General features: G+C 45.2%; 1 protein-coding gene across 4 annotated transcripts in view; it reads left to right on the top strand.

The window, feature by feature from the left end:
* Window positions 1–24,813, top strand: part of PCSK6 (proprotein convertase subtilisin/kexin type 6) — a 102,656-nt gene that overhangs the window by 73,589 nt on the left and 4,254 nt on the right. For 3 of the 4 annotated variants that reach the window (XM_083586400.1, XM_083586399.1, XM_083586398.1), the window contains exons 13-20: window positions 2,095–2,231; window positions 6,982–7,161; window positions 12,102–12,204; window positions 13,305–13,501; window positions 14,126–14,213; window positions 18,982–19,085; window positions 23,029–23,158; window positions 24,608–24,720. In XM_083586400.1, the coding sequence (XP_083442526.1) occupies window positions 2,095–2,231; window positions 6,982–7,161; window positions 12,102–12,204; window positions 13,305–13,501; window positions 14,126–14,213; window positions 18,982–19,085; window positions 23,029–23,158; window positions 24,608–24,720 (1,052 nt within the window). Of the gene's footprint in view, window positions 1–2,094; window positions 2,232–6,981; window positions 7,162–12,079; window positions 12,205–13,304; window positions 13,502–14,125; window positions 14,214–18,981; window positions 19,086–23,028; window positions 23,159–24,607; window positions 24,721–24,813 lie in introns of all 4 variants that reach the window. The other variant, XR_014541637.1, reaches the window with a different exon arrangement.

Genomic DNA, 24,813 nt, shown 5'->3' on the forward strand with positions numbered 1-24,813 from the left:
GAACATTTGCGTAGGGAGCGTTCGTAAAGCAGGACACATCTGCCTTTAAAATTCAGAGGTTTTCTACACACCTCTCTCCATCTTCCATCTAAGCAAGCAAGAGGTACCACATTTAAAGAGCATCTTAGAGCCCTGCAAAGGCACTTGCTGGGCTGGTGAGGGGTGTGACGTTGAGGGAGGGGCTTGGCCTGGAGAGAATCTCGAAGGCCAAATAGAGTCTCAGAGGGCCACTTGTGTGGCTCCCACACCCGATGTCCCTCACCCCTGCTGTATAGCGAGCAGGAAACCAGGTGGTTGCTGGAAGATAGGTAAGGTAGCCGTAAGGAGGTTGGGAACCAGTCAAAAACCAGGGAGAACCTCCCTCCTGACCCCTGGAGGACAACAGTAGAACTGCACCCTTTCTCCTCAAGGCTGAGGCTCTAGGGAAGAACCCATGGCAGTTTCCTGGTGCCTCCAAGATCCAGTCCCCCCACCGAGGGCAATGTAATCAAGACCAGGTTGCACAATATGTCCACACTACACAAGGGTGGCTATAGGTAGCCACTGAAATCCACTGGCACTTGAGAGCTGTCGTTCATCATTTTATTGATACCTGCCCTCATTGGTCTCTACTTCCAGCTGCACCTGTTTTGCATATTTGCAACAGGCTTTTCGGCCATGCTGCTTTCTGCTTTCTCCCCTCCTATTAGCACTAGGTGATTTGGAAACCAGAGAGCCAGTGGGAAACAGTGCATTTTCAGGGAATTGCATGTCCCTCTGCCAGCTGCAACTTCACGTACCGTGAACACGAGCAGGAGGCCGTTACTGTCCTTTTGGATTTTCTTTTATAAAGATGCTGACAGGGCTTGCGTTGCCAAGTCAGGGTCTGCTAATCTGGAAAAGCAACTGATGCCCTCTAGATACAAGCTGCTCTATGGCAGCGGAGCTGAATCAAAACAGTTAAACATTCCAGGATGCATGCTGCAGCCGAGTGTGTCCAGAGACATGCATGCTGAAATAAGTGTTCCCCTATATATCTTCTCCCACCCCACAACTCCTCCTCTCCATTTTTTTATGGCAGATATTATTTCATTATTCTGTTGATGTGTAAAAGGTAAAGGTAAAGGGACCCCAGTCACGGACGACTCTGGGATTGCGGCGCTCATCTCACTTTATTGCAGAGGGAGCTGGCGTACAGCTTCCTTAGCATGACTAAGCCACTTCTGGTAAACCAGAGCAGCGCACAGAAATGCCGTTTATCTTCCCGCCGGAGCAGTACCTATTTATCTACTTGCACTTTGTGCTTTTGAACTGCTAGGTTGGCAGGAGCAGGGACCAAGCAACAGGAGCTCACCCCATTGAGGGGATTTGAACCGCCGACCTTCTGATCGCCCTAGGCTTTGTGGTTTAACCCACAGCACCACCCGCGTCCCTCTGTTGATGTGTGGATGTTGGCAAATAATTGCTATTCCTTTGGTGCCAAAAAGGAGAGTTTTCAGGGTCGATGGCGAAGTCAAATTTGGAGTTCTGTTCCTAGTTTTAGTACAAATGGGTAGAATCCAACCAGTCCTACTTAGAGTAGGCATGGGGAACAGTGCCGGATTTAGGTTTGATGAGGCCCTAAGCTACTGAAGGTAATGGGGCCCTTTATATGTCAAGCTGTCCTTTGTCAACAACAAATTGTCACTGTTTTTTGTGTTGAATATATGCTATACGGTAATTTATGGACCAGTCCATGCAGAATGTAGGCACCCTGTATATAGAAATGGGCAACCCAGTGATATTTTAGGGAGCAGGCTAGCAGGCAGGGCCCATTACTTACATCATAGGAGCCTACACAATACAAAACACTGTTGCTGTATGTAGGTTTTATTTTATTTGTTTTTTATCTTATATTTTGGAAATGTACATCCAGTTTTTCACCCTTTAATTTTTTGGGGGGCCCCCAAGAGAATGGGGCCCTAAGCCATAGCTTATTTAGCTTATACGTAAATCCGGCATTGATGGGGAACCTTCAGCCTGTGAGCCTAAATTAGGTGGTTGAACTAGATAGCCCACCAGTTCTCTTTGCCACCTCTTGGTGTGACCTCTTGATGTTTGTCATCCTATTAACAGACAGCACGATGATTCTAGTAATGGTTTCAAGCACTGGGAGTTCATGACTGTCCACTGCTGGGGAGAAAGGGCTGCAGGAGAATGGACACTGGAAATCCAGGATAAGCCATACCACGTGCGAAACCCAGACATGCAAGGTAAGTGCTCTGGATTGTGTCGTCTCTTGCGGTGAGAGGCCCAAATGTTCGGTGCAGGTGAGACATGTGACAGGCTGCCACCCTACAACTCCCTTCCCTCTTTTCTCACCCCACAGCCATGAAAACGTGAAAATCAGCACATAAAACTCAAGCTTCCCTGCAATGTTTGCATTGGCAATGTAGGGATTTCTTTTAACGCCTCTTGTGTGCTGTTTTTAGCTCTGGACGGGGCTGTTCTGTAGGTTGCGTCATACGGTATAGATCTATATTTATTTCTCGCCGACTGAAGCTTTGCAGTGTTACAGAGAGATGACATATTAACAAGTGACGGTGTGTGTTTTTGTGCTTGGTACGCAGGCCTCTTCATTCCTTAGGAGTCGCTCCTTCTCCCTCTCCAAGATTTCTGGCCCCTAGTCTCTCCCCCAACCCCCAACCCATCCTGCTCCCGGTTAGAGTCATGAATGGTGTTCAGAAACATTTCCCCCCTGTTAATACAAGAGGAGACAGTGTTCTCAGGAACTGGCTGCAGTTTGGGCAAAACAGCATGAAATACCTCTGATACAAATGCCATTAAAAGGCCTCAAGTTGACTTTTAAACACTGAACAACGCATGTCAGGAGTCTGTGCCTTTACAGCAGGGTGTAAAAGGCTGGCGTAAGGACAGGATTCTTGTCCTTTTCTTTCCTTGGTGTGATTCTGGGTCTCCAACCCTTGGCAGTGAAATAAAGGGGCACAATTTTCCTCTCCCCCCCATGTGACCTTTGCTATAATTTTTCATTGAGGCTCTCACAGTTGACATACCAGCTTTGGCTTAGCTTTGTCAAAGGGCTGAGAATATTCAGGTTATTTGGGTGTAGAAATAAATGGCAGTGCTGCAGAGGGGAATATTGCCACCTGTACAAAGATGGGAGTCTTTGTCAACGTTTGGACACCAGGCACCATTTTGAATCAAGATGGCGGTCCAAAATGTGACTTCACCCTTCTTTTGGCATAGATTCTGCTGCTTTTGGATATATCCTTGCCAAACTTTGCATGAGGGTTTCCAAAGTAGGGTGCAATGGTTTTCTTTGAAGCTTGGGTGCTGGGTGCCATTTTAAATCAAGATGGCAGACCAAAACACGACTTTGGCCTGATTTGGCCTGATTCTTGACACAACGGTTCAAAACGCACAAATTATGCTACTCATTTTAAAAACACATTATTTTTTTTGGTTTATTCAAATTCCTGGGCTGCTCCTGGCACTCCCTGCCACTTGTAAATAAGTGGGAGAATTGTTATTATTATTGATCATTGCTTTATCACTCTCCTTCTAAACCACCATCTGAAGGCAATTTGCACATCATATAATTTTAAAAAGTTAAACACAGAAAAACAACAAACACATTTAAAACAAAACAGATGTGAAACTAAAAGACTAACACGGGGCAGAAGCTCCCTGTGATGTTCAAATGGGTGCCCTGCACGCTTTCCATGACATTTTGGGATTCCATAACATAAATTTGATGGATTGAAAGTCATGATCATCTTGCACGCAACGGTGTTACATTTCTGCACTCGGTCTAAGCAAATCAGTGCAACGTAGTCTGTTTAATGCTGCACAGGCATTTTAAATGTGCATGCTTTGCTGCTCTTCAATATTTACATTTTGTTGATCTGGAATGTGATGTTCCACCACCAAGAAGCACTCTGGAAGCAGGAAGACAGGTCTGGGCCAGAGCTGTAGCTCAGTGGTGGAACATGCTTTGCACGCAGGAAGGTTTAGTCTCCAGAATCCCTAGGGTGGGCTGGGAGAGCTCCCCGTCTCCTAGTCTGCATTGTTGCGCCGGCTGCAAAGAAGTGGGATTGCATCAGGGACACACAACACACATTCTCTTCCAGCCACCTGTGGCCCTTCCCCAAGCATCTACCAGCTAGACTTGGAATAGTCCCAGTCCAAGATCTTGGAGAATTGTTGCTGGCCAGTGTGGACCATACTGAGCTAGTTGGAACAATCGTTTTACCTTTGTGTAAGGCAGTTTTCTTTGGAAAAGCTACAGCCAATGATGGGTATGTAAGTCCCTTAAAGGAAAGGAGGGATAAATGGCGGACCTGCAACTTACGTTATGTTCTGGGGATCACGCCTAAAGCCAAAATCGTGCATAGTCAAAACACATTGAGTGCAATGGTGGGTGGGATTGCCGAAGTCATTTTTTCCAGACGTCTGCCCTCTTCCCTCCTCCTTTTTAATTTTTTAAAATTATTCTGCCAGGCGTGTCAAGCTGAATGTGTGTAAGTTGCAGACTTACTGTAAATAAATGATAATAATAATAATGTGCTCGTTGTGGGTGCTGCTTATGATCCCTGCACCCACTGGGAATGAGTTACTGCAGCTTCTTTTCTGAACGCCTCCCAACATATATTAACCACGGGAAGCAGCAATAAATCCCTGGGAACAGATTCCTCCTCATGCCCTTCCTGGAGCTCTTTAGAGCAAATTTGTTCTGTGCTCAGGTGGATTACTTCTAATGCCCTTGATATTTGTTTTTTTAATAAAACCCTCAAAGCCCACCCTATTCCTGAGCTTTTATTGTAAAGGCAACCCCCCCTTTCCTCCCCTTTTGCTTCTGTGATACCATTGCAGCACAATCCTAACCATGTCTACTCAGAAGTAAGTCCTATTGAATTCAGTGGGGCTTTCTCCCAGGTAAGTGGAGTTAGGATTGCGGACTTGAATCAGGCTGGTTGATATGTTTTAGGTTTTTTCCCTTTTAACAACAACAACAACATGCTTATGAAAAGAATGAGCAAAAAGCAAGGAATTGTACATGTTAGCAAATATTTAGCCCCCTCTCCTGAGAATGATTTAGTGCTTCTGCTTCATACCAAATGTTTAAATGCTTGAGTAGCCAGCCTTTTTGAGGGCCATTTGTAAATCTTGGACAGCAGTTCAAGTTGCAATCTTTACACTGGAGAAGGGTGACCTCACAGTCTTACAAACTGTCTTCCAGGGAGTCCTGAAGTCACTCAAAACTTGTTTGGAGCTCCTCCAATTAAAACAAAGCTTTCCAACCTTTGGGGGAACATTTGGAATTTTGAGAAAGTACTATGAGCACATGTCACAAAATGGCTGCTGTGGGAGTGTGAGAACACAAAATCTGGTGGGCACACTAGTGCTCACAAGCACCACGTTGGAGATCCCTCAGTTAGAAGACCATCAAAAGCAGACTAGCAGTTTTGATAGACAGCTTTCGGGCCACTACTGATCTTCCTCAGCAATGTACATCTGCCAGGGAATGAATGATATTTATGCTGTGGTGGAAGCGTTGAAGAATATGATTCACCCTTCTGTAGTTTTAAGCACTAAAGGCCATTCAACTGTCTCATAACTCTGCCACCTCATTCTGAGTTATGTGTCAATGAGGTCTTAAAGGATGAAGGAGAAACTAAATTGTCAATCCTTGCATTCCCTTGTTATCTCAAAAAGTCACTTATATGTACATTAGTTGCCTCATAACCAGTGTTGCTTGGGAAATGTTGGAAACAAAAAAATCAGTGCAGTTTTGAAAGGTTCAGTCCGCCATCTTGGTTCAAAATGGCATCCAGGTGTATCCAAACATAGATGAAAACCTGCTTCTTGACCTCAGGAAGCATCATGCAATATTTGGTTAGAGTATCTTAAGATTCTTCAAATTGGTTCATTCCAAATGTGCATGGAATGAACCAAGAACTTTCCAAAACATATAGTAGACTTTTGTAATTTTCACACTTATTTAATTTGAATTGATGTTTCAACCACTTTATTTGAGCATTTCAAAAGAGTAACACATTTACCAAGATTTCATTAAGCACTCATTTCAAACGTAACTGCCAATTTCCTCTTCCACGTTCTCTTTTCAGAGCCATCAAGGATCAAATTCATTAAAACAGATCAACGTCAGAATAGGATTAGTTCTAGCAAGACTTTTACACATCTCCCTTTTGGAGCGAATATTTACCTGAAATAGGGATCATTTTCACAAGAAATCACCCTTGAAATTAGGATGCAAAGCCGACTTAATTTGCATAGGTGTTTTATCCATTTTAAGTAATTGTGTCCATTACAACCTTGTCAAATAATCCATTAGTAGGCGGTACCTGGGAGCATTTCCATCAGTTAAGGCAGATGACTGATTATTAACAGTTAATAGACTTAATGACCTGGATCATACATAATGCTAAGCGTTGATTCATTTAAGGCAGCCTTCCCCAACCTGGTGCCCTCCAGATGTTTTGGACTGTTTATTCCCATCATCCCTCACCATTGGCCATGCTGGCCTAGGATAATGGGAGTGTAATCCAAAACATCTGGAGGGCACCAGATTGGGAAAAGCTGTTTCAAAAATTGTTTAAACTATGGTTTGTTTAACAAAGCATGAGTTAACCATGATTTGTCCCACAGACAATCAAACAAACTATGGTTTGTTCCTCCAAACTTGGGTTGTTTTTTAGCTGCTCTTGCCTCGTGCTTTTATACCTTGTTGAATACCTAGGTTGGGGCGGCCAAGCAAGCCATAGTTAAGGAACAGTGCTAGGTTCACACTTCAATGCCAAGTAATCATTTTTTAAAAGTTGTAAGGTAACAACAAGACGTGGCTTAAGATTGTGGTTTGTTGGGAGTAAACAAACCCCTGGACAGGGTCCAGACTATCATATAAACCATAGTTTAATGCACTGTTGCTTAGTGTTAATGTGCAAACCAGGGCAATATTTATGAATGCCGAATCTTTTGCAGGAAAGTTAAAAGAATGGAGCCTCATTTTATATGGAACAGCTGAGAGCCCGTATTCCAATTCCAGCTCCCATCACTCCAGGTCAAGGATGCTGGAGATGCCATCTTCTGACATGGAAGCCTCAAAAGCGGCTTTCTTCCAAACTCAGATGGAGATACTGGAGGATGAAGAGGAATACACAGGTAAAGTGCCCAAATCCCATTTCTCTGTCTGTCCCTTCCTCCCTCCCCCGCCTCAAACTCCACTTCCTTATGCAAACAACTGGAGCTGTCACTCCCCTCATCTTGGAAAAACTAGGAGATTGTTTGTAATCCAGTACACCAAGCCGTCTTATTGCCAAGTCCACCACAAGTACTATGAACAAAGATGGTGCTCCATTGACTTCCAAAAAAATTGACCCTATCCCAAACTAGTACAATGTTTTGTCCATTCTCCCTTGGTGTTCAGCCAGTACAAGAATCCGTTCAGATTCCTGAAAACATTGGGATTTGGTGTCCATGTTTCTAATTCTAAGCTGGTTAATCCCAAATGCATGATGCGGCCCCTACTAGCATATAGGAAATTAAAACCACATTACAACAGGAAGTTTCCAAGCCTTTTGAGGTTATACAGATAAACTTCCGACAGGTATGGACAATGCCTGGGTAATTTCAGAATGCAAATTGATTTTGATTTATTGTATTTCTGTGCCTCTTTCCATTTGAATGAATCCCAGAACAGCTTACAAACAACTAACAATAACATCATAGAACATCACAAAGGCAGCATAATTAATATAAAATAATTGACGACCATCAATAAAACAATTGCTGTCTATGAAGCACTGTTAACAAAGCAGCAACTAAAAATAAGCTGAGCATCACAATTACAGCAAAAGTCATAATATATGATTAACAAATCAATGTGGCATTCTACAAAACAGTATTAACAACATTAACAGATTAGCAACTGAAAAGATAAGCCCTGCTAAGTTTATGCACACACTCCCCACATCCCCATGACTCATTATTCAGTTCATTAAAATACACATGAAATACATACATATAAAGTGGGGATGCAGAAGACCACACCACTAGTCCTTCCCCTTTTTCATGACCCTTTTTCATGGCAAATCTCTCAATTTCAGTTTCTCAGTTTTTCAGTGTTATGCTCAGTTCTCCACATCAGCTTGCTTTTTCTTTTCTAATTATTATTCCCTCATGAAATTTCATCAGTATCGTGTTGCTAATTTATCCTAATATACACAGATCTGTATGCAGTTTGGTGTAATATGCACAGTTTTGCAAAGCAATTTCTCCTCCTCGTAGAAAGCATTTTTGTATGTTATTTTCACACTATATGCAAACTGTAGCCTATACCATTTTGTACACGTTTCTTCGCTAGAGGACTGCATAGCAAAATCCAGAAAAAGTGTGAATCTCAAAGGATGGCTGTGTTTAAGTTCCTGTATTTGCTTTGTAATGTATGAATTATGGTGGTTTGTCTTTAAATGTGAACTGAATCAAATTTATCCCATATCCCTTCCGGTGACTGGCAGAAACCAAAACAGAATGTTTTGGAAAACAGTACAAATGGCAGAATGAGAACCACAATACAAATGTACTTAGTTTGGCTATCTCCTACAGAGCCCAGAATTAACAGAGGGGCTCTGGCTGTGGAGTTTAGGATTTCTGATTTGTATCTCTTTGTGGGGTGGGCTCATGCACCACCCTGTGAATTATGAGGATATAACATCATGCAGCAAAGCACTATCATATGATATGATAACTCCACACTGCATGTCGGGGTGCACTACTAAGAAGGACTGAAGTGTGCCTTGGAAAGTGAGGGATATTTTATTCATGTACTTACTCCATTTCTTTCCTGCCCCTCTTGAAGGAGCCCAGGGCAGCAATACATCTGCTACTCCATGCTCTTCAGCATAGAGAGGCGCCATGCAGTTGATGCCTACTATCTCCGCCAGTATATTGGCAGTGCCATCATCTCAAAGATGGAGTAAAAATGCAGTGGGATTCCAGAATGCGCCGCTGAGCTATAGCTGACCCATGCTTCGGGGGGGGGGGGTGACTCAGAGGCTTCAAGAAAAGCAGAATTTCGTATCAGTGTCATGATGGACCAGGTGATGGAACAGGAGTAGCCAATGTGGTTGGCTTCCAGATGTTGCTGGACTGTAACTCCCATCATCCCTGACCATGGGCCATGCTGCCTGGGGCTGATGAGAGTTGTAACCCAACAATATCTGGAGGGCACCACATTGACTACCCCATGTTAGAGCTAGTAACTTTCCTGTAGTTTTGCTTGATCTTTAGAACCCTCCCCAGGAAAGGTGGCTTAACTGCTTTCCTCTCAATCTTCAGAAAACCAGAAATGCCTGTCCTGTTTCAGAGAGGTCCCATGCATCCGTGATCCCTCTCCTTTCTTTGCAAATATGTGGGCAGCAACCTCATCCTAAGTGAGGGGTATAAAGATGTGCAGCAGCTGACACAGCCTTGCTCAACACAGCAGGGTTGAGGATCTTGTGGCCTTCCAGCTGTTTCTGGGCTACAACTCCCATCATCCTTGATCCCTGGCCATTCTGGCTGGAGCCAATGGGAGCTGAAGTACAGCAGCACCCAGAGGACCACTGGTTCCCCGTCCCAGAACTACAGCATGACAGGTGTGAAGCACCGCCATTGCCTAGAAACCATTGCCTTGATAGTCCGGGAGTACAGAATGCCCAGGAGGCAGTATTAAGTACGAGGAGCTACTGGAGCTGCTGTGTCGTTCCAGACAGGACCGTTGCTGCTGGTTCCACTTTTGTGTCTCTATGCCTATCTTTCTATATACATAAAAATGTAAGGCTGTCATCACGCAGCCCCTGTTGGAGGATTTGTAGTGGTGCATCGCAATCCTAGATTTCATGAACTCAGAACAGGAGGAGGGAACAAAACAGAAGGAAGGTTTGAAATGGTGGCTTTAAACAATAGCAGAGACTTGAATAATTAAAGCAGGGATGGGGGGGGGACAGAGGAGCTGTGAGGAGATACAGGTTAGGTGAGAGGTAAAGGGAGAAGGATGGGGTGGGGTTTGGCGGGATTGGTAAGCAGCACAAGCAAGGGTGGCAGTCCCTAGTAAATTTAGATGCATCTTTAAGGCTGAACTGCGTCTCCAGTTTTAATCTGAGAGGGGAAAGGCAACCACCCAACATCCCGGATACCAAAAGTTTCGGAAATGCGCATGCCTTTTTAATGGCCACCTCCTTGAGACAATTAAGTTGACAAGCTGTATTGCCAGGGAAAGACATTCAATTGGCCTGGTAGCTGCACGTTAGGGCTTGTAACTCTAAGCCCCATAAAGAAATGAGCAAGAAATGTGAGTTGCTGCTGCTGCTGCTGCTGCTGCTGGCTTGGCTGATATCCTGTATACTAATATTATGGCTGCGAGATAAATGTTAGGTTCTGTTTGACTCTTAGTTTATACAGCCTCTTCCTGTGAGCCGAGAATTCAGGAGTAGGTGAATGGGTTTCTTTGGACAGAGCCCACTCCTCCTGTTAAAAACCGGCCGCAGATGCAGCTTTGTTGTCCTTCCAAGCTCTGCCCACCCCTCCCCAGCGCTATTAAATTATTCACACAAAATTTATTGTGGCATTTGGAATCTTTTTCCAGGTGGTCTCATAAACGTTGGCGAAACCCTCAAAAATGTAGAATCGTACACAGCTGCATAGCTCAGCTCAGCTTTGAAACCTGTCCCAATATTGGACCTCTGTGTTTTGTGGGACATGCAAGTTCTTCTGCTCACTTATGTCATTTTGGGCTGCGCTTGCCATAATACCCTTGACACTTTTTGCTGGCAGTATCTGGATTCTAGAAGTAAACAAAACCAAGCTTAAGGGTACTTATACCTTTGACTGTATGTATCAATACCAATGAAATCTGGACCACAAGCAAGACATTTTCAAAATTCAGGGATGGATTCCAAACAGACCAAAGCATTTGCACAGGGACAGTGAAAGGTGTGGCCTGGAGACAGTCCTGGGACTCAGCTATACAGCTGCAAATAAAACGTTTCCATGCTTTTGGGGCATTGGGGGGCACCTGGCCCCTACCCCCAATATATTGAGGAGGATTGAAAGGGCTCGGCCCCCAGGAGCTGGTGGCCCTTCCTCCGTGTGTTGCCTTTCAGCTAGATCTAATATTTTCTCTGCATAAGGTAAAGGGTAAAGGGACCCCTGATCATTAGGTCCAGTCGTGACCGACTCTGGGGTTCCAGGTCATGTGGCCAGCATGACTAAGCCACTTCTGGCGAACCAGAGCTACGCATGGAAATGCCGTTTACCTTCCCGCCGGAGCGGTACCTATTGATCTACTTGCACTTTGACGTGCTTTCGAACTGCTAGGTTGGCAGGAGCAGGGAGGAAGCAACGGGAGCTCACCCCGTTGCGGGGATTCGAACCACCGACCTTCTGGTCGGCAAGTCCTAGGCTCTGTGGTTTAACTCACAGCGCCACCCGCGTCCCTATTTTCTGTGCATAGACATGGGCAAATGTTTTGGAGCGGTCTGTATCTTCTTTCAGAGCGACTTAAGTTGTGTTTTCCATGAGGTTTCATTGTTTGCAACAGAACTTGAACGCCATTCTCCTGAAACTGAAGCACCTTCTATTTTCAGCGTCTGCAAATGCTTAGCTTTAGGAGCATACAGTGGCTAAAAAGCTCCCCTTTCATGCTGATTGAGCAGCTTTAGAATGCCAGAGATAGGGACCCTGCTACAGAAACAGTAATGACACCCCCCGACCACTATACCACTGATCATGGTGCAGTCTGAAGCAGAGCACCTAAAGGAGAGCTAAGTTGTGGGCCCCCATTTGAAATCCTAAGTTTTGTGCTCCTCATGCCAGGCATACACTGACCGAAAGAGCCTTGCTGGGTTTTGGCTCTCAGTATGATTATGGTAAACCTTTGGGGTTGGGGAAGGAGGGAAAATGAGTGCAAAATATTCCCAGCATTTTTGGGTTGGTTGTTGTTGTCTTTTAATTCTGCTGGTATGTGATACACTTGATAGAATGTACACCGGATGCAATTTTGTGGGTTGAACTAGGAGGAGTTTTATATCTCTTCTTTCAGCAGAACTGTCTGTCTCTCTAAGGTCCGTGCCATACGGAATGTGGCGACAAAGGATGCGACGGCCCCAACGCTGACCAGTGCCTGAACTGTTTCCATTTCAGCCTCGGGAGCCTTAAAACTGGCAGGTAAAGTGGACAGAAGTCTTATCGCACATGTTAGCTTTCTGGAGGAGCAGGTGCGGTGGTTTAGTGGTGGGAGAGCTAGGTACAAAATTCCCACTCAGCCATGGGTGAGTGACCGTTCATTGTCTCTCAGCCTAACCTACCTCGCCGGGTTGTTGTGTGAAGCTGAAATAGGAAGGGGGAGAAACAAGTACACCATCTCAAGCTCCTTAGGGGCAGGGCAACTGCGATATAAATGTAAAAAACAAAACAAAATATTCCCATCATATCTGTCTTTTCTAAAGTTAAGTTGTAATGGTTTTTTTATGGAGTTAACTTTCAAACCTGCTGAGGTTTGCAGCCTCATAATTCTTCCAGTTTATGATTGACATCATATATATGAAACAGGGGGTCCAACAATGAGGTGAGGATCAGGTGAGGATGCGAGCTGCAGGCCTGGGTGGGTGCTTGTCTCCCTCACTCCTTCTCTTTTGTGGCCCCTTCTGTATATTATTGATATAATAATAATAATATTTTATTGTTTATACCCCACCCATCTGGCTGGGTTTCCCCAGCCACCCTGGGCTGCTCCCAACAGAATATTAAAACATGATAAAACATCAAACAGTAAAAACTTCCCTGAACAGCCTTCAGGGGTCTTCTAAAAGTCAGCTAGTTGATTATTTCCTTGACATCTGAGGGGAGGGCGTCCCACAGGGCGGGTGCCACTACTGAGAAGGCCCTCTGCCTGGTTCCCTGTAACCTTGCTTCTCGCAGTGAGGGAACCGCCAGAAGGCCCTCAGAGCTGGACTTCAGTGTCTGGGCTTCAGTTTGTGGCCCCCCAGAAGGTTTCCTAGAGGGAATATGGCCCTTGGGCTGAAAAAGCTTCCCCGCCCTTCCTATAAAGCAATAGGACCCGACTGGCTTGATCCAGCAGTCTCTTCTTATGTCTCCAGAAGCCACATGTTTGCAAAGCAAACAGGCGAATGGGCGATCAGAGAACCATGCAACATTTAGATGGCAGGAAAGAACTGTGATGTTCACAATGGAGACGGGACCATAACAACTATGCTGGTTGTGCTGGAGCCCCTCACTTTCCTTGTGTTTCTCCCCCCCCCCCCCAGGAAGTGTGTAAATTCCTGCCCCCCTGGCTACTTTGGGGACACTTCGCAGCGGAAATGCCGCAGATGCTACAGGGGCTGTGAAGCGTGCTTGGGCAGAAGCCAGAACTCGTGCACAGCCTGCAAACGCGGCTTCTATCACCACCAAGAGACGAATACGTGTGTGATGCTGTGTCCAGCTGGGTTTTACTCTGATGAGGGTAAGGAAAGGAAATGCTTCTCAGCTAAGGGCTGCTAACCAATTGAAGGTTTTTTGTTTTTGTTTCCCCCCAATATAATTGTCTCTGTGTTAACTGATTTCAAGTTGTACATATTGTCAACCCCTCATTGTAGCTTCCCATCTTTAAGGAATAATATTGAAGGGTAAGAGCACCTACAATTTGATAAACAGATACCAACCCCCTTTGTTAGAAAGAAAAGCTTTAGAAGTATTTTCTATTTCATTCTCTCTCACAGTGACATGGTATAACCAAAACAGTCTCAACAAGTTCATAATTATGAACTGTTCATAATTTGCAGCACCAGCTGTTAACATTTGTCCTTGCCCATTAAAAATATACAAGCTTTTAATTATTATGCTGTTTTAATTCTTCAAAACAATGAGGTCTAGAAACTTACTAATTTAAAGTTGAAACTGATAAGTTTTGTGAGTTATTCTTTTGTCATAAAAACTAATAATTAGTTTCCCACTTAGTCTAAAAACAATTATATTTTTAGTATTAGATTATTGTGAATTTGACAAATAAATTGCAAGAAACTGAAGCTTATAAACTCTAATATCTGCAATTGATCATCTTTCTGATTCCCCCTCTTCCCCAATAAAGGTCAGAGACGTTGTCAGAAATGTCATCAGAATTGTAAGAAATGCGTTGGAGAGATGGACAAATGCACTGTCTGCAAAGATGGATTCAGGTAAATTGCTAATGGGGAAAAAATGTGCTAGGCTTTCAGAATGTCTTCTGAAGAAACTAACATTGAATTTATCAATAGGGGAAATGGGTCAAAACTAGGCATGTACAGTTGACCCCCCTGGTGGATCAGGCCAGACGAGGGTCCGTCTAGTTTGATATCCTTTTTTCCCCACGGTGGCCAGCCAGGCTCCCCCTTGGACATTCACAACCAGGCCACAAAAGAAACAGTAGTTTGTCGCTATCATCTGGTACACAGAAATTCCAATTTACCGGAGCTTTGTTCTCCTCTTCCCTACCCATACACACCTGTAATCTTGCATACCTGTGCAATCTCTTGTAGTAGAGTCAGTAAGAATTTGGGTTGCTGGGCATTGTAGCTCTGTGAAGGTTCAGCTATAGTTCCCAAGATTCTTGGGGGAAGCCATGTGCTTTAAATGGATGGTGTGGGTGTGACTACAGGCTGGTCACTGTAAGCATTACAGCAAGCTACAGCTTCCCAAACTTGGGTCACCATCTGTATTTGGACTACAACTCCCATCATCCCTAGCTAGCAAGACCAGTGGGCAGGGATGATGGGAATTGTAGTCCCAAAACCGCTGGAGACCCAGGGTTGGGAATCACTGGTTTAAACCTAAGTGCTATTGGGAAGCGGGGCATCTAGTTTGAGGCTTTTTAGTTTAGAGAAAAGGCAAGTAAGATGATACTGTATAATATGTATGGCGTGGAGAAAGTAGAAAAGAGAAAAGTCTTCCTTCCCGTCTCAAAATACTAGAACTCACTGGGGACACCCAACAAAACTGAATATTGGAAGATCCAGGACAAAGTAGTTGCCAGATGCAGGAAATAAATAAGAGCTATAGATTCATGGCTAAGTGCAACAAGTTAAGACGTTGATCCAACGAGTGACACAGACACCCCGCCCTGTACCTTCTTTTTGAAGAGTGGGCAGGCATAGAACTTAGCACACCAAGCGGCCCACTCCTTTGAGTGGGTTGGGCTTATCCTTGTCTCTGTGTCCTTGGAGTTGGCTCTCAGGTATCTCCTCCTCTGAAGGAGGCCCCTCACGGACAGGAGGGGGTGCCAAGGGTGGCTTCTCAGTAGGATGCATTTGACTAGGGCTGTCCAGCACCGCAGGAGAAAAACACTCCTCTGCCAACTTGCTTGGACCTTCCCCTAGTCCCAACTCTCCTTTCCCCAGACTACTGGCCTCTTCTCCAGACTCAGGCACATCTTGGAGTCCCGATTCCACCCTCCCCATTCTGCCAGGACCCCTCCCCAGGGTCATCCTGAGCCCCTCCTCCAAGACAACTTCACAGGGCTCACGGCAATACCTCCCTCAAAATGGAATCTCTATTTAAAGATTAGTTTCTTTATAATCTCCATTTGGTTTTCTTCTCCCTTGCCTTCTCCAGTAATAAAGTTCCATCTAGCCTTCATGAGGAAAATGATACATGGCAACTCGGAGTGGATTTAGGAAGATGGGTCCCACTGATAGGTTTTCCCCCGGGAAAGAAGCGGAACTTAAAATGTCAAACACCAGAAGCTTTATCTGAACAATTTGTTCAAGCGGGAGCCCCAAGGCCACCTCAAGCAGCTGCACGTCTGTGTTGCTTCACTGCAGAGCCCAAGGCCTCCTTGCCTGATTCATTTATAGGGCAGTAATTGGTCTGAAGTGACTGCTTCAATAACGGCACTTTGGCTAAAGTGGAAAATTGCAAGTTGCCTCCAAAGATTATCTACTTCCTAGGAAGGGGGGAAAGTATCTTTTTATTGTCCGCTAACTTCCTTAAGCTGCTCCCCCAAAATCATGGCTTGTCACCTTGAAGAGCATTTTGCCAGCAACGTTTCTGTCTCTGCTTATTAAAAAAAGAAAAATCTTCTAGGGTGAAACCAAGAGATGTTTACAGGGATGGTTCAGCTGTAAATCAGGCTCACCGAGGAAGTGCAGATGGACTTGAGGAATCTGTCTCCATATCTCTATAAAGTAATGATGGCCTGGTCTTGAACTTGATCATTCAGTAGAGTTTGGGCCTTTTTGCCTCAAAAACATCACTTTATTTTTAAATGGCAGGATGGTGTGATGAAAAACTTCAACCAGGTGTGGGGTACCTTTTGGCCCTACAACGGTTGCTGAACTACAGCTCCCAGCAGCCCCAGCAAGCATGGACAGAGATGATGGGAGTTGTGGTTTTGCAACATCTGGAGAGCCAAAGGTTTCCCCACACCTGGCTTAGACCAAGGATGAAAGCTCTTTATGTGGTGGATTTTGTGTGAGACTGGAGACAGATGGGTTCTGGGTTCAAATCCCCACTCAGCTGTATGTGTGACCACCAAGAGTGGGGCTAAATGGTATAACCCCATTTCCCCTTCATGGATTGACAGAAAGTATGTGGCATTCATATAACTCAGTACTGTCTACACCAGGCATAGGCAAACTCGGCCCTCCAGATGTTTTGGGACTACAATTCCCATCATCCCTGACCACTGGTCCTGTTAGCTAGGGGTGATGGGAGTTGTAGTCACAAAACATCTGGAGGCCCGAGTTTGCCTATGCCTGGTCTACACTGTCTGGCAGTAGTTCTCAAGGGAGGGAGTTTTATCCCATCTCTACCCGGAGATGCCCAGGATTGAACTCTGGACCTTCTGCATGCAAACCAGATGTTCTACTACTGAATTGCAGTGTTTGCCTTGGGATATCTTTCAGGGATACCTGACTCCTAGCTTGTGCCATTGGAGCATGTTAAAGTGTTGAGACAACTACACAGCCTTGATGAGATCATAGCTGCTAAAAGTAATCAAGAAGGGGGCATTTCTCACGCAATTCATCATCTGCACAGATATATGAGTGCATGGCTAGGCGCAGGAGTCTTAATAAGTATTGGTCAGTGAATTTGTGCTGGTCAGGCTGATGGGAGTTGGTCCAAAACATCTGGAGGCCACCAAGTTGGCAAAGGCTGGTATATGGACTGTGGCACCTGGCAAAAGTGCAAGCAGCACTGAAGAAATGGTTGCATGCTACACAACGGCATAGAGAAAATAAGCAGGCCTTTGCACGTGATGAAGTATTCCTAGGGACCAACCTACATATAACACAACGAGGAGCATACATTTGCAATTTCCACTCCTGTTTCGGTTGGAATTCTCCGACATCTTTATGGCTAATGCATCATGTAGCTCAGCTCTTAGCCAACCAAACACTGCCAAAGAACATGCGCTTCTAACAGTAGGACACATCCGTTGGTTCAGGAGCAATTTTCCATCACCCCAGGATTGTTCATGACTTTGTCTGTGTAGAAATGATCACATTTTGTGGGGAGAGGGTAAGTGAGACTGTGTCCGCTGGCCATGCCCCAAGCAGCGCTACCAGATCTTCATATGCTGCAGATATATAAGCAGAGCTTGTTGTTCGGTTTGGGTAGATAGGTAGATGTTGCAGGATGGACCTTTTGACCGTGATCCTATTCTGTTTCCTTGCCTCCATTTCTCCATGGGTGATTGCATGAACAATTCTATACCGTTCCTTCATCTGTACTCAGTGGCTTTGCCAAAGGAACAGTTGACCTCAGCTGGATGTTAGTAGCTCCACTAATGAATGGTTGGATGAAATTCCATGGTCTGCTAGGTTAGATGACCTTGGATGGTTTAAAAGTTATTCAAGGGACCTTTCTAACATTTCAGACCCAATCACATCAAGGCACAGCAACCTCGTATGTAAGAAAGGGTCACTGCTGGAGAAATTACAAAAAGGCAGCCAAAAGCTAGGAACCATTTATTACTAAAGTTTCTGTGGGTTGTTAATGATGAAGATCTTCAGAGAGTCAGGCTTGACTGCCCAGCTACGGATATGAAAAAACACTGCCCATTCCTCTAAGTCTGAAAGCTTTTTTTTTTTTTAAGGCAGTAGTTCCTCTGCTCCCCAAAAAGGAAATTAATTTCTGTTGTGCTTCTAGCTCTGTTTCAGCTGCCTCTAAAGACACTGTCAGCAGTGCTCTTCAGAACAGGCAGCTGGCCATTTTTGTGCCCACCCACTCCCCACCCGTAATTGCACTTTAAAAAATAAAATCTTTATTGCTTTGAGTTGGGTAGGTTGAGCTGGGCAGAAGAGGCAATATTGCAATAGCAGGTAGAGAGATGTCCAGAGACCCGAACCTTAATAGGATAGAAGTTGTACCGGTTCCTGCAGAAAAAGCAATTGTCGCCTGCCAGAGGCAGTCTGCCTTTGAATACCAGCTCCTGAGTATTACAACTGGGGAGAGTTGCTATTGCACTCGGGTCCTGCTTGTGGGCTTCCCATAGGCATCTAACTGGCCACGGTGAGAACAGGATGGAGGGAGTTTGTGCATATTTCTAGGCTTCAGTGCTAGTGTGGACCCTTTGGTCTTTATCTGGGACCCCCCTCTAGGTGCACCCTTTAAGGGACAGGGCCTTTTCTGTGGTGACCCTGCTTGTGGAATGCTCTCCCCAATGAGGTCTGCCTGCTACCATCATTAGCATCCTTTCAGCGCCAGGTAAAAAATTCTCTCTTCTCCGAGACATTTGACCGCTTTACAGTGATTTTGCTGTCTATTGATTGTACATTTTGCTGCTGTTTTATTGAGCTGTTTTATGTGTTATTGTTGTATGGCCTTTGTTGCAATGCATTGTATTTCATTTTACATTGTGCTTTGCACGCTTAAAATTTTGTAACCCCCCTTGGGCACCCCTAACGTGCCAGTCAACCATGAGATTGAAATGACATTGATGATGACCTCCACTGCTTTCCTCCACAGCCTTGTGGACAATAGCTGCGTTACAGGATGCAGGCCGGGCATGTACCTGATCAAGGAGCCAGTACGATGTGAGGGATGCCAGTCAAACTGCCGGACATGCGTGGGTAGGTTGTGTGAAGTAGTTACAAGAGGCAGGTAGTACGTGGGAAACATCAGCTTGTTGATCTGAATTGTTGCAAGCTTTGCATGTCCTTCACTGCAGAGAGGAACAAAGCCAGCCTGCAGGAGTTGGAGAAATGCAAGCTACTGGCTGTGTGGCTCCACCAACAAAGGAGTATTGTCCTGGTTGGTCCTTGGCTTCTTCTCTTCTTGGGCCAATTCACATATGATCCCAAACCATGGTTTGGTTTTACCGTAAGCCAGCCTATAGGCCCATGCTTTTTTTGACTCCCTGGGTCATGGGCAACCAGTTCGTTGGCTTCCATTTCTTGCTTGGAGTGCAGGCACAAACCATAGCTGATTAAATGTAATGGCAAATGTATGGTTTGCTATGGACCAGGAAGCTAGCTAGGGCTGATGGGAGTTGTAGTACAAAACATTTGAAGGGCACCAGGTTGAGGGGAGGCTGCTCTAGTGCATATGTAGGAAGGAGCTGTCCCTAATACATTGGGCCAGTTGGAGCACGTCAAGCTGTCACTCAGAATTTTTTGTGCTGGCTGGGGTTGTAGACCAAAACATCCAGAGAGGACCAGAGAGGTTGTGGGAGGCTGTTTTAGACTGAAAAGCCAATGGGGTTTCTAAAAGAGAAAATAGGTGTCTGCCTGTGGAGCATTGAGCTCTGTATCTGTTTTAAGTCAAGTCTGCCTTCAGATTCTTATTTCTAAGGATTGCATCCAGCTTAAGATCTACTCAAAGTAGATTAACTGAAAATAATGAACCTAAGTTAATCATGTCCATTAATTTCAATGGATCTACTCTTGAGTAAAGATGGGATTGGGTGCAACCCCAAAGAGTCCTAGGCCCTCTTCACACACCTTCTAGTTTGCCAGCTCATAAGGAAAAACAGCCAACTCTTCATATTTAAACCATAGAAAATTTCCACAATCCAACTGGATTTCGCTCTGCCAGGGCCAGCATCACACGTGGGCATGGTTGGGCAGAGGGGCCACTGACAAGAGCCCCCTGCACCTGTTGCAGTGTGAATGTAGACTCACTGGGGAACAAGGGGGAGGGTTGTGCTGCCCGAGGGCCCACCCAGTGGCGTAGCGTGGGGGGTGCAGGGGGGGCCGGCCGCACCGGGCGCAACATCTGGGGCTTAGGGTTAGGGGGCGCAAATCCACGGGTTAGGGGGCGCAAATTACTTGCCTTGCCCCGGGTGCTGACAACCCATGCTACGCCACTGGGCCCACCAGAACCTCCTCTCTGTTGTGCAGTTTGTAAATCAAAAGGTGTGTTCAATGTAACATTACTTGGACAAAGCTAAAAAAGTTAATTTATATTTTACTAATGACATGAGTGCCTGAGACAGACAGCCTCCTTTCTACTCCATCACATATTCTGGATGTGTTTCAAGAAGACTTTAAAATATATATATGTGATTGGAGTATTGTTGTTTGTATTCCTTCTGCTTTAAAGATAGAAGCCTTACCTTTCATGGGACTCAAAGGGAGCCATATGAAAAGCCTGTAAGAAGCACAGCACAAGAGAGCTTTTTGAGTACATAAAAGTGTCAGTGCTTCAAAATCTGTACGTTTGCATGGGAAGCTTGTGCGGTGTCCCACTGAGAATTTGCTTCGGTTTCCAGCTCGTTCTGCCCCAGACCAGTAATAATTCAAGAGCAAATGCACTTTTAAAAAAACAAAGAAAATCTACAAAACTCAGAGTGAACACAAAGCATGTGCTGAAATCCTCCCCCCCCCCCCCGTTGAAAGCTGGGCAATCTCCCCTTTCCAGAGCATATGGCCACAATCCAAAGAGCTACGGTACTTTATGTATGCCCAAGGGCTTGCGTGAACTTAAAGCAAATTGTCACGCGTTTGAACAGCAGAATTCTGAGCCGTATCACAATTGTTGAGTTTCAGGTGCAAATTTGTGGAGCACTGGGTGCACTCTGCTGCTCAGGTTCCCTGTCCCAGCCTTCCGCTCCAAATGTTTTTGACTACAACTCCCATCAGCTCCAGACAACACTGCCAATGGTCAGTGATATTGAGAGTTGTAGTTTTGTGCCCCCCAGAAAGGACGTGTCAGCATTTCATGCTGGGATGCTACCACCACAGACCATAAACCTCCTTTGTCCGATCCCAGATTGCCAACCGCATACATGCCAGCTTTGAGGGAGCGCAAAGCTCAACTTCACTGGTATGTTCATATATACTCTTTTATGGCCTGAGTGGCTCTGCTACCCGAGTCCTACAATTTGGAGTCCCCCAAGTCATTTGTTCCATGCCAGAAACATTTTGTCTTTGCAGCTGCCCCTTTAATGGCCTGGTCTGTAGCCAAATCGGAATTGAGAGAGACTTGTGCTTTTTCCACGAAATGTACTCGGAACGAGTCGGTTTGTCCCTGCCTGTAAAATGCTTTCTCCTGCAGTGCCACCAGCCACGCGGGAATCTGCCATTGGCTACATGTTGTAATCAAGCCTCTTCAACTTATACATCCCAAATGGCTGTTGGTCTCCAGGCAGAATGCTCAAGTGCAATTCTCAAAATTTGCGAAGTTCAAGGATTTGTGGTTCTTTACAAGGTGCAGTTGATTCAGTCTGCACGTCTTTATAATTAACCTTCTGCTTTCTTCCTCCCCACCCCCCTTTATGAGTGTGGGGAACAGTTTGTAAACAGCAGGTGGTTAGAAAGCTCTCTTTGTGTTAGAGAACCACTGTGGTATAGTGACTACAGTGAAGGAGCAGTACTAGAGAGACCCAATTTCAAGCCCTCACTCAGCCGTGAAACTCTCAGTGAGCTTCCTTCAGCCATCTCTCAGCCTAACCTACCTCACAAGGTTGTTGTGAGGATAAAATGAAAGGTGGGAAGAACCATGTGTGTGCCATCCTGAGCTCTTTAGGAAAAGAATGAGAGGTTCATTTTATATTATTATTATATATATATATATATATATATATATATATATATATATATATATATATATATGAGAATGAGAGAATGAGATGAAATAAGACTTGAATAACACACAGCCTGAACTTCTGTGGTAAACTGAAGGTGGCTATTGACCACGATTCAGTTAGGTTGTTGCCCTATCCCTGTCTCTCTCTATTGATAAGCTCAGCATTAGCAGTTAAAAGAGTGACAAACAGCTTAGGAGTGGAATTGCCAAGTGGACTGTACTCCCTTAAATTCTGAAAGAGCAGGTAGGTTTCTATGACCCAGAAGCTTGGCACCTTGAGTGCTTCAAGACGTTTGCAGATTAATCGCCTGCTCATGTTCAAACTAAGCTCTACAAGGGCTAGGAACATCCTTTCCTTAAAGAACAAATCTGAGGAATTCAAATTTCTGCTTGCATGAAATGGCAAAAGACGCCCTAGCAGTAGCTAGCTGGTATGTAAGCTGTAGATTTTTTGCATTAGGGTGTCCTTGGAGAGATGAAGCTTCTCTGGCTCGTGTTTATCTTCCTGCTGGAAGGAAACCAAGGCAGATTCCTCCTGCTGTCTTGTTAATGTCACATTATTTTTTTAAAAAAACACACACAAACAAACCTCACAATGATAGCAGCTTGTACTTCCATTGTATTGTAATCTCACAGAAATTCGTATGAATTCCTCCTCCGTTTACGTTTACTCTTTTCAAAAGACCCTGAGCACTTTGCCTTGGATGATAGTCCTTGGCCACCAGCATGAATCACACCAGATTCTCCATTCTTCTAAGCCATAGAAAATCAAAAGTGATTCATTCACACTGGTATCCAAGAACTGTCGTCCTGTTGCACATTAACAAAGGCAAAATGATGAGAATCTTAAGTGCTCTAGCAACTCATTTCTTCTCCCTTAGGAGTAGAGCAGCAAGCAGATTCCTCGCCTCCATTATCCCCCAGTTTGCACCCGGTACAGTGATTGTCTTACCAAACTGGTGTGCTTGTTTTCCCCATGCTCCTTAGGGCCGGGCCGAGAGGAATGCATCCAGTGTGCCAGGAACTTGCACCTGCACGAGTGGAGGTGCGTCCCAGCATGCGGCGAAGGCTTTTACCCCGAGGAGTTGCGTGGGCTCCCCCACAAGGTCTGCAGAAGGTAGGAGAACAAGCAGTTTTGGCAACCCGGTTCTGACGATGAACGTTGGAAGGTTCGGGACAGATAAAAATGCTACTTCAAACTGTGCACTCCCACAGGCGACTGTAATGGCTATCAACTTGGTTGGCTTTAAAAGAGGATTGGACAAAGGGATGGAGGACAAAGGCTATCAGGGGCTCCCAGCCATGATGGCTTGGCTCTGCCTCCATGGTTCTTGGAGGCAGTAATGCTTCTGAGTACCATTTGCTGGAAACAGGAGGAAGAGAAAGTACTCTTGTGCTTGGATCCTGCTTTCAGGTTTCCCACGGGCGTTTGGTTGGCCCCTGTGAGAGAGGTGGGCCATTGGCCTGATCCAGCAGATTCGACTTATGTCCTTGTATCCTTTTGTGAAAGTAGTGTAGGAGCAAGCGTTAACCCTCGCCAAGCACTCTGCTTTGGCATAATACAAACAAGGATCTCTCTTCTTGACTCAAAGCAGCTCTGTTGTGGTCGGATTTAAGGAGGAGATAATTGTCAGAATCAAATTTATTCCTCTTAGTCTACCACGTGTATACCAAGTTGATATTGTCCTCTTTTAACCTCCTGCAACATCTCTTTCCACAACAAGGAAAGAACTGGGAGGTGAATTCCTATTGAATGGCATTTAGCCAAGACCCAGGCTCAGATACTGAGCATATGTTACGCATAAAAGGTCACAAGTTCAAACCTCCACATCTCCAGAAAGGTGTCTTAGCTCCCTCCCAGACCTTGACAATGGAGGCTCTTCCTTGAGAGTAAGGAAGAGAGATATCTATTGAAGCAGAGGAGACATACAGGCTCAGCAACAGGTAGTCATGGCAGCCACGGCCCTCAGGCATAGAATTAAAGAATTGTAGAGGTGGGAGGGATTATGAGGGTCATATATTCCAACCCCCTGCCATGCAGGAATCCTTTGCTCAACATGGGGCTCAAACCCATGACACCATGTTTTAAGAGTCTTGAGCTTTACCGACTGAGCTATACTAGGAAAGATGAGACTAGCCAAGCTAGAAGCAGTGGTCCATGGTTAAGGAGTCCCAAGATCAGGGTAAGGAGTTCTGGACTACACAGGAGCAACAGAACTGTCCTGGTGGGTTGGCATGGCTCTTGTGCTGGATACAATGTAGGGACAGCAACTGTCTGGATGGGAGACCTCAAATTCTCTGTATAGGAAGAGAGTTTTGGTAGGGCTGTGGGATAAGCTAGTGGTCAGATATGTCTACCCTCCTTCCATCTGTGCCAAGGATGGGAAACATCTCCATGTTGGCTGGACGCCAGCTTCCTCAGTCCCAGCCAACATGGTCAGTGATTGGGGATGATGGGAGTTGCAGTCCCTCAAAACCTGGAGGGCTGTGGGTTCCATGCTTTAGTTTGGATTATGGGCACGCAACGAGCTACTAGAAAGAGTTGCCTTTTTCATCTCTTCCTCAGATGTGAAGATAACTGTTCAAGTTGTGACAGCTCGGGAAGAAAATGTCTCCGGTGTAAAGAAGGCTTTAGCTTGCTTAGTGGCTCGTGCATTGCTAGCGACAGATGCCACAATGGTATGTATTCGCATGGACGTTTATTAAAGATGAGCAGATCTAAACCATGCATTTAAAGCACATCCAATGCACATTTGAAGCACATGACTTCCT

Source organism: Podarcis filfolensis, assembly GCF_964270895.1.
Source record: "Podarcis filfolensis genome assembly, chromosome: 14".
NCBI lineage: Eukaryota > Metazoa > Chordata > Lepidosauria > Squamata > Lacertidae > Podarcis > Podarcis filfolensis.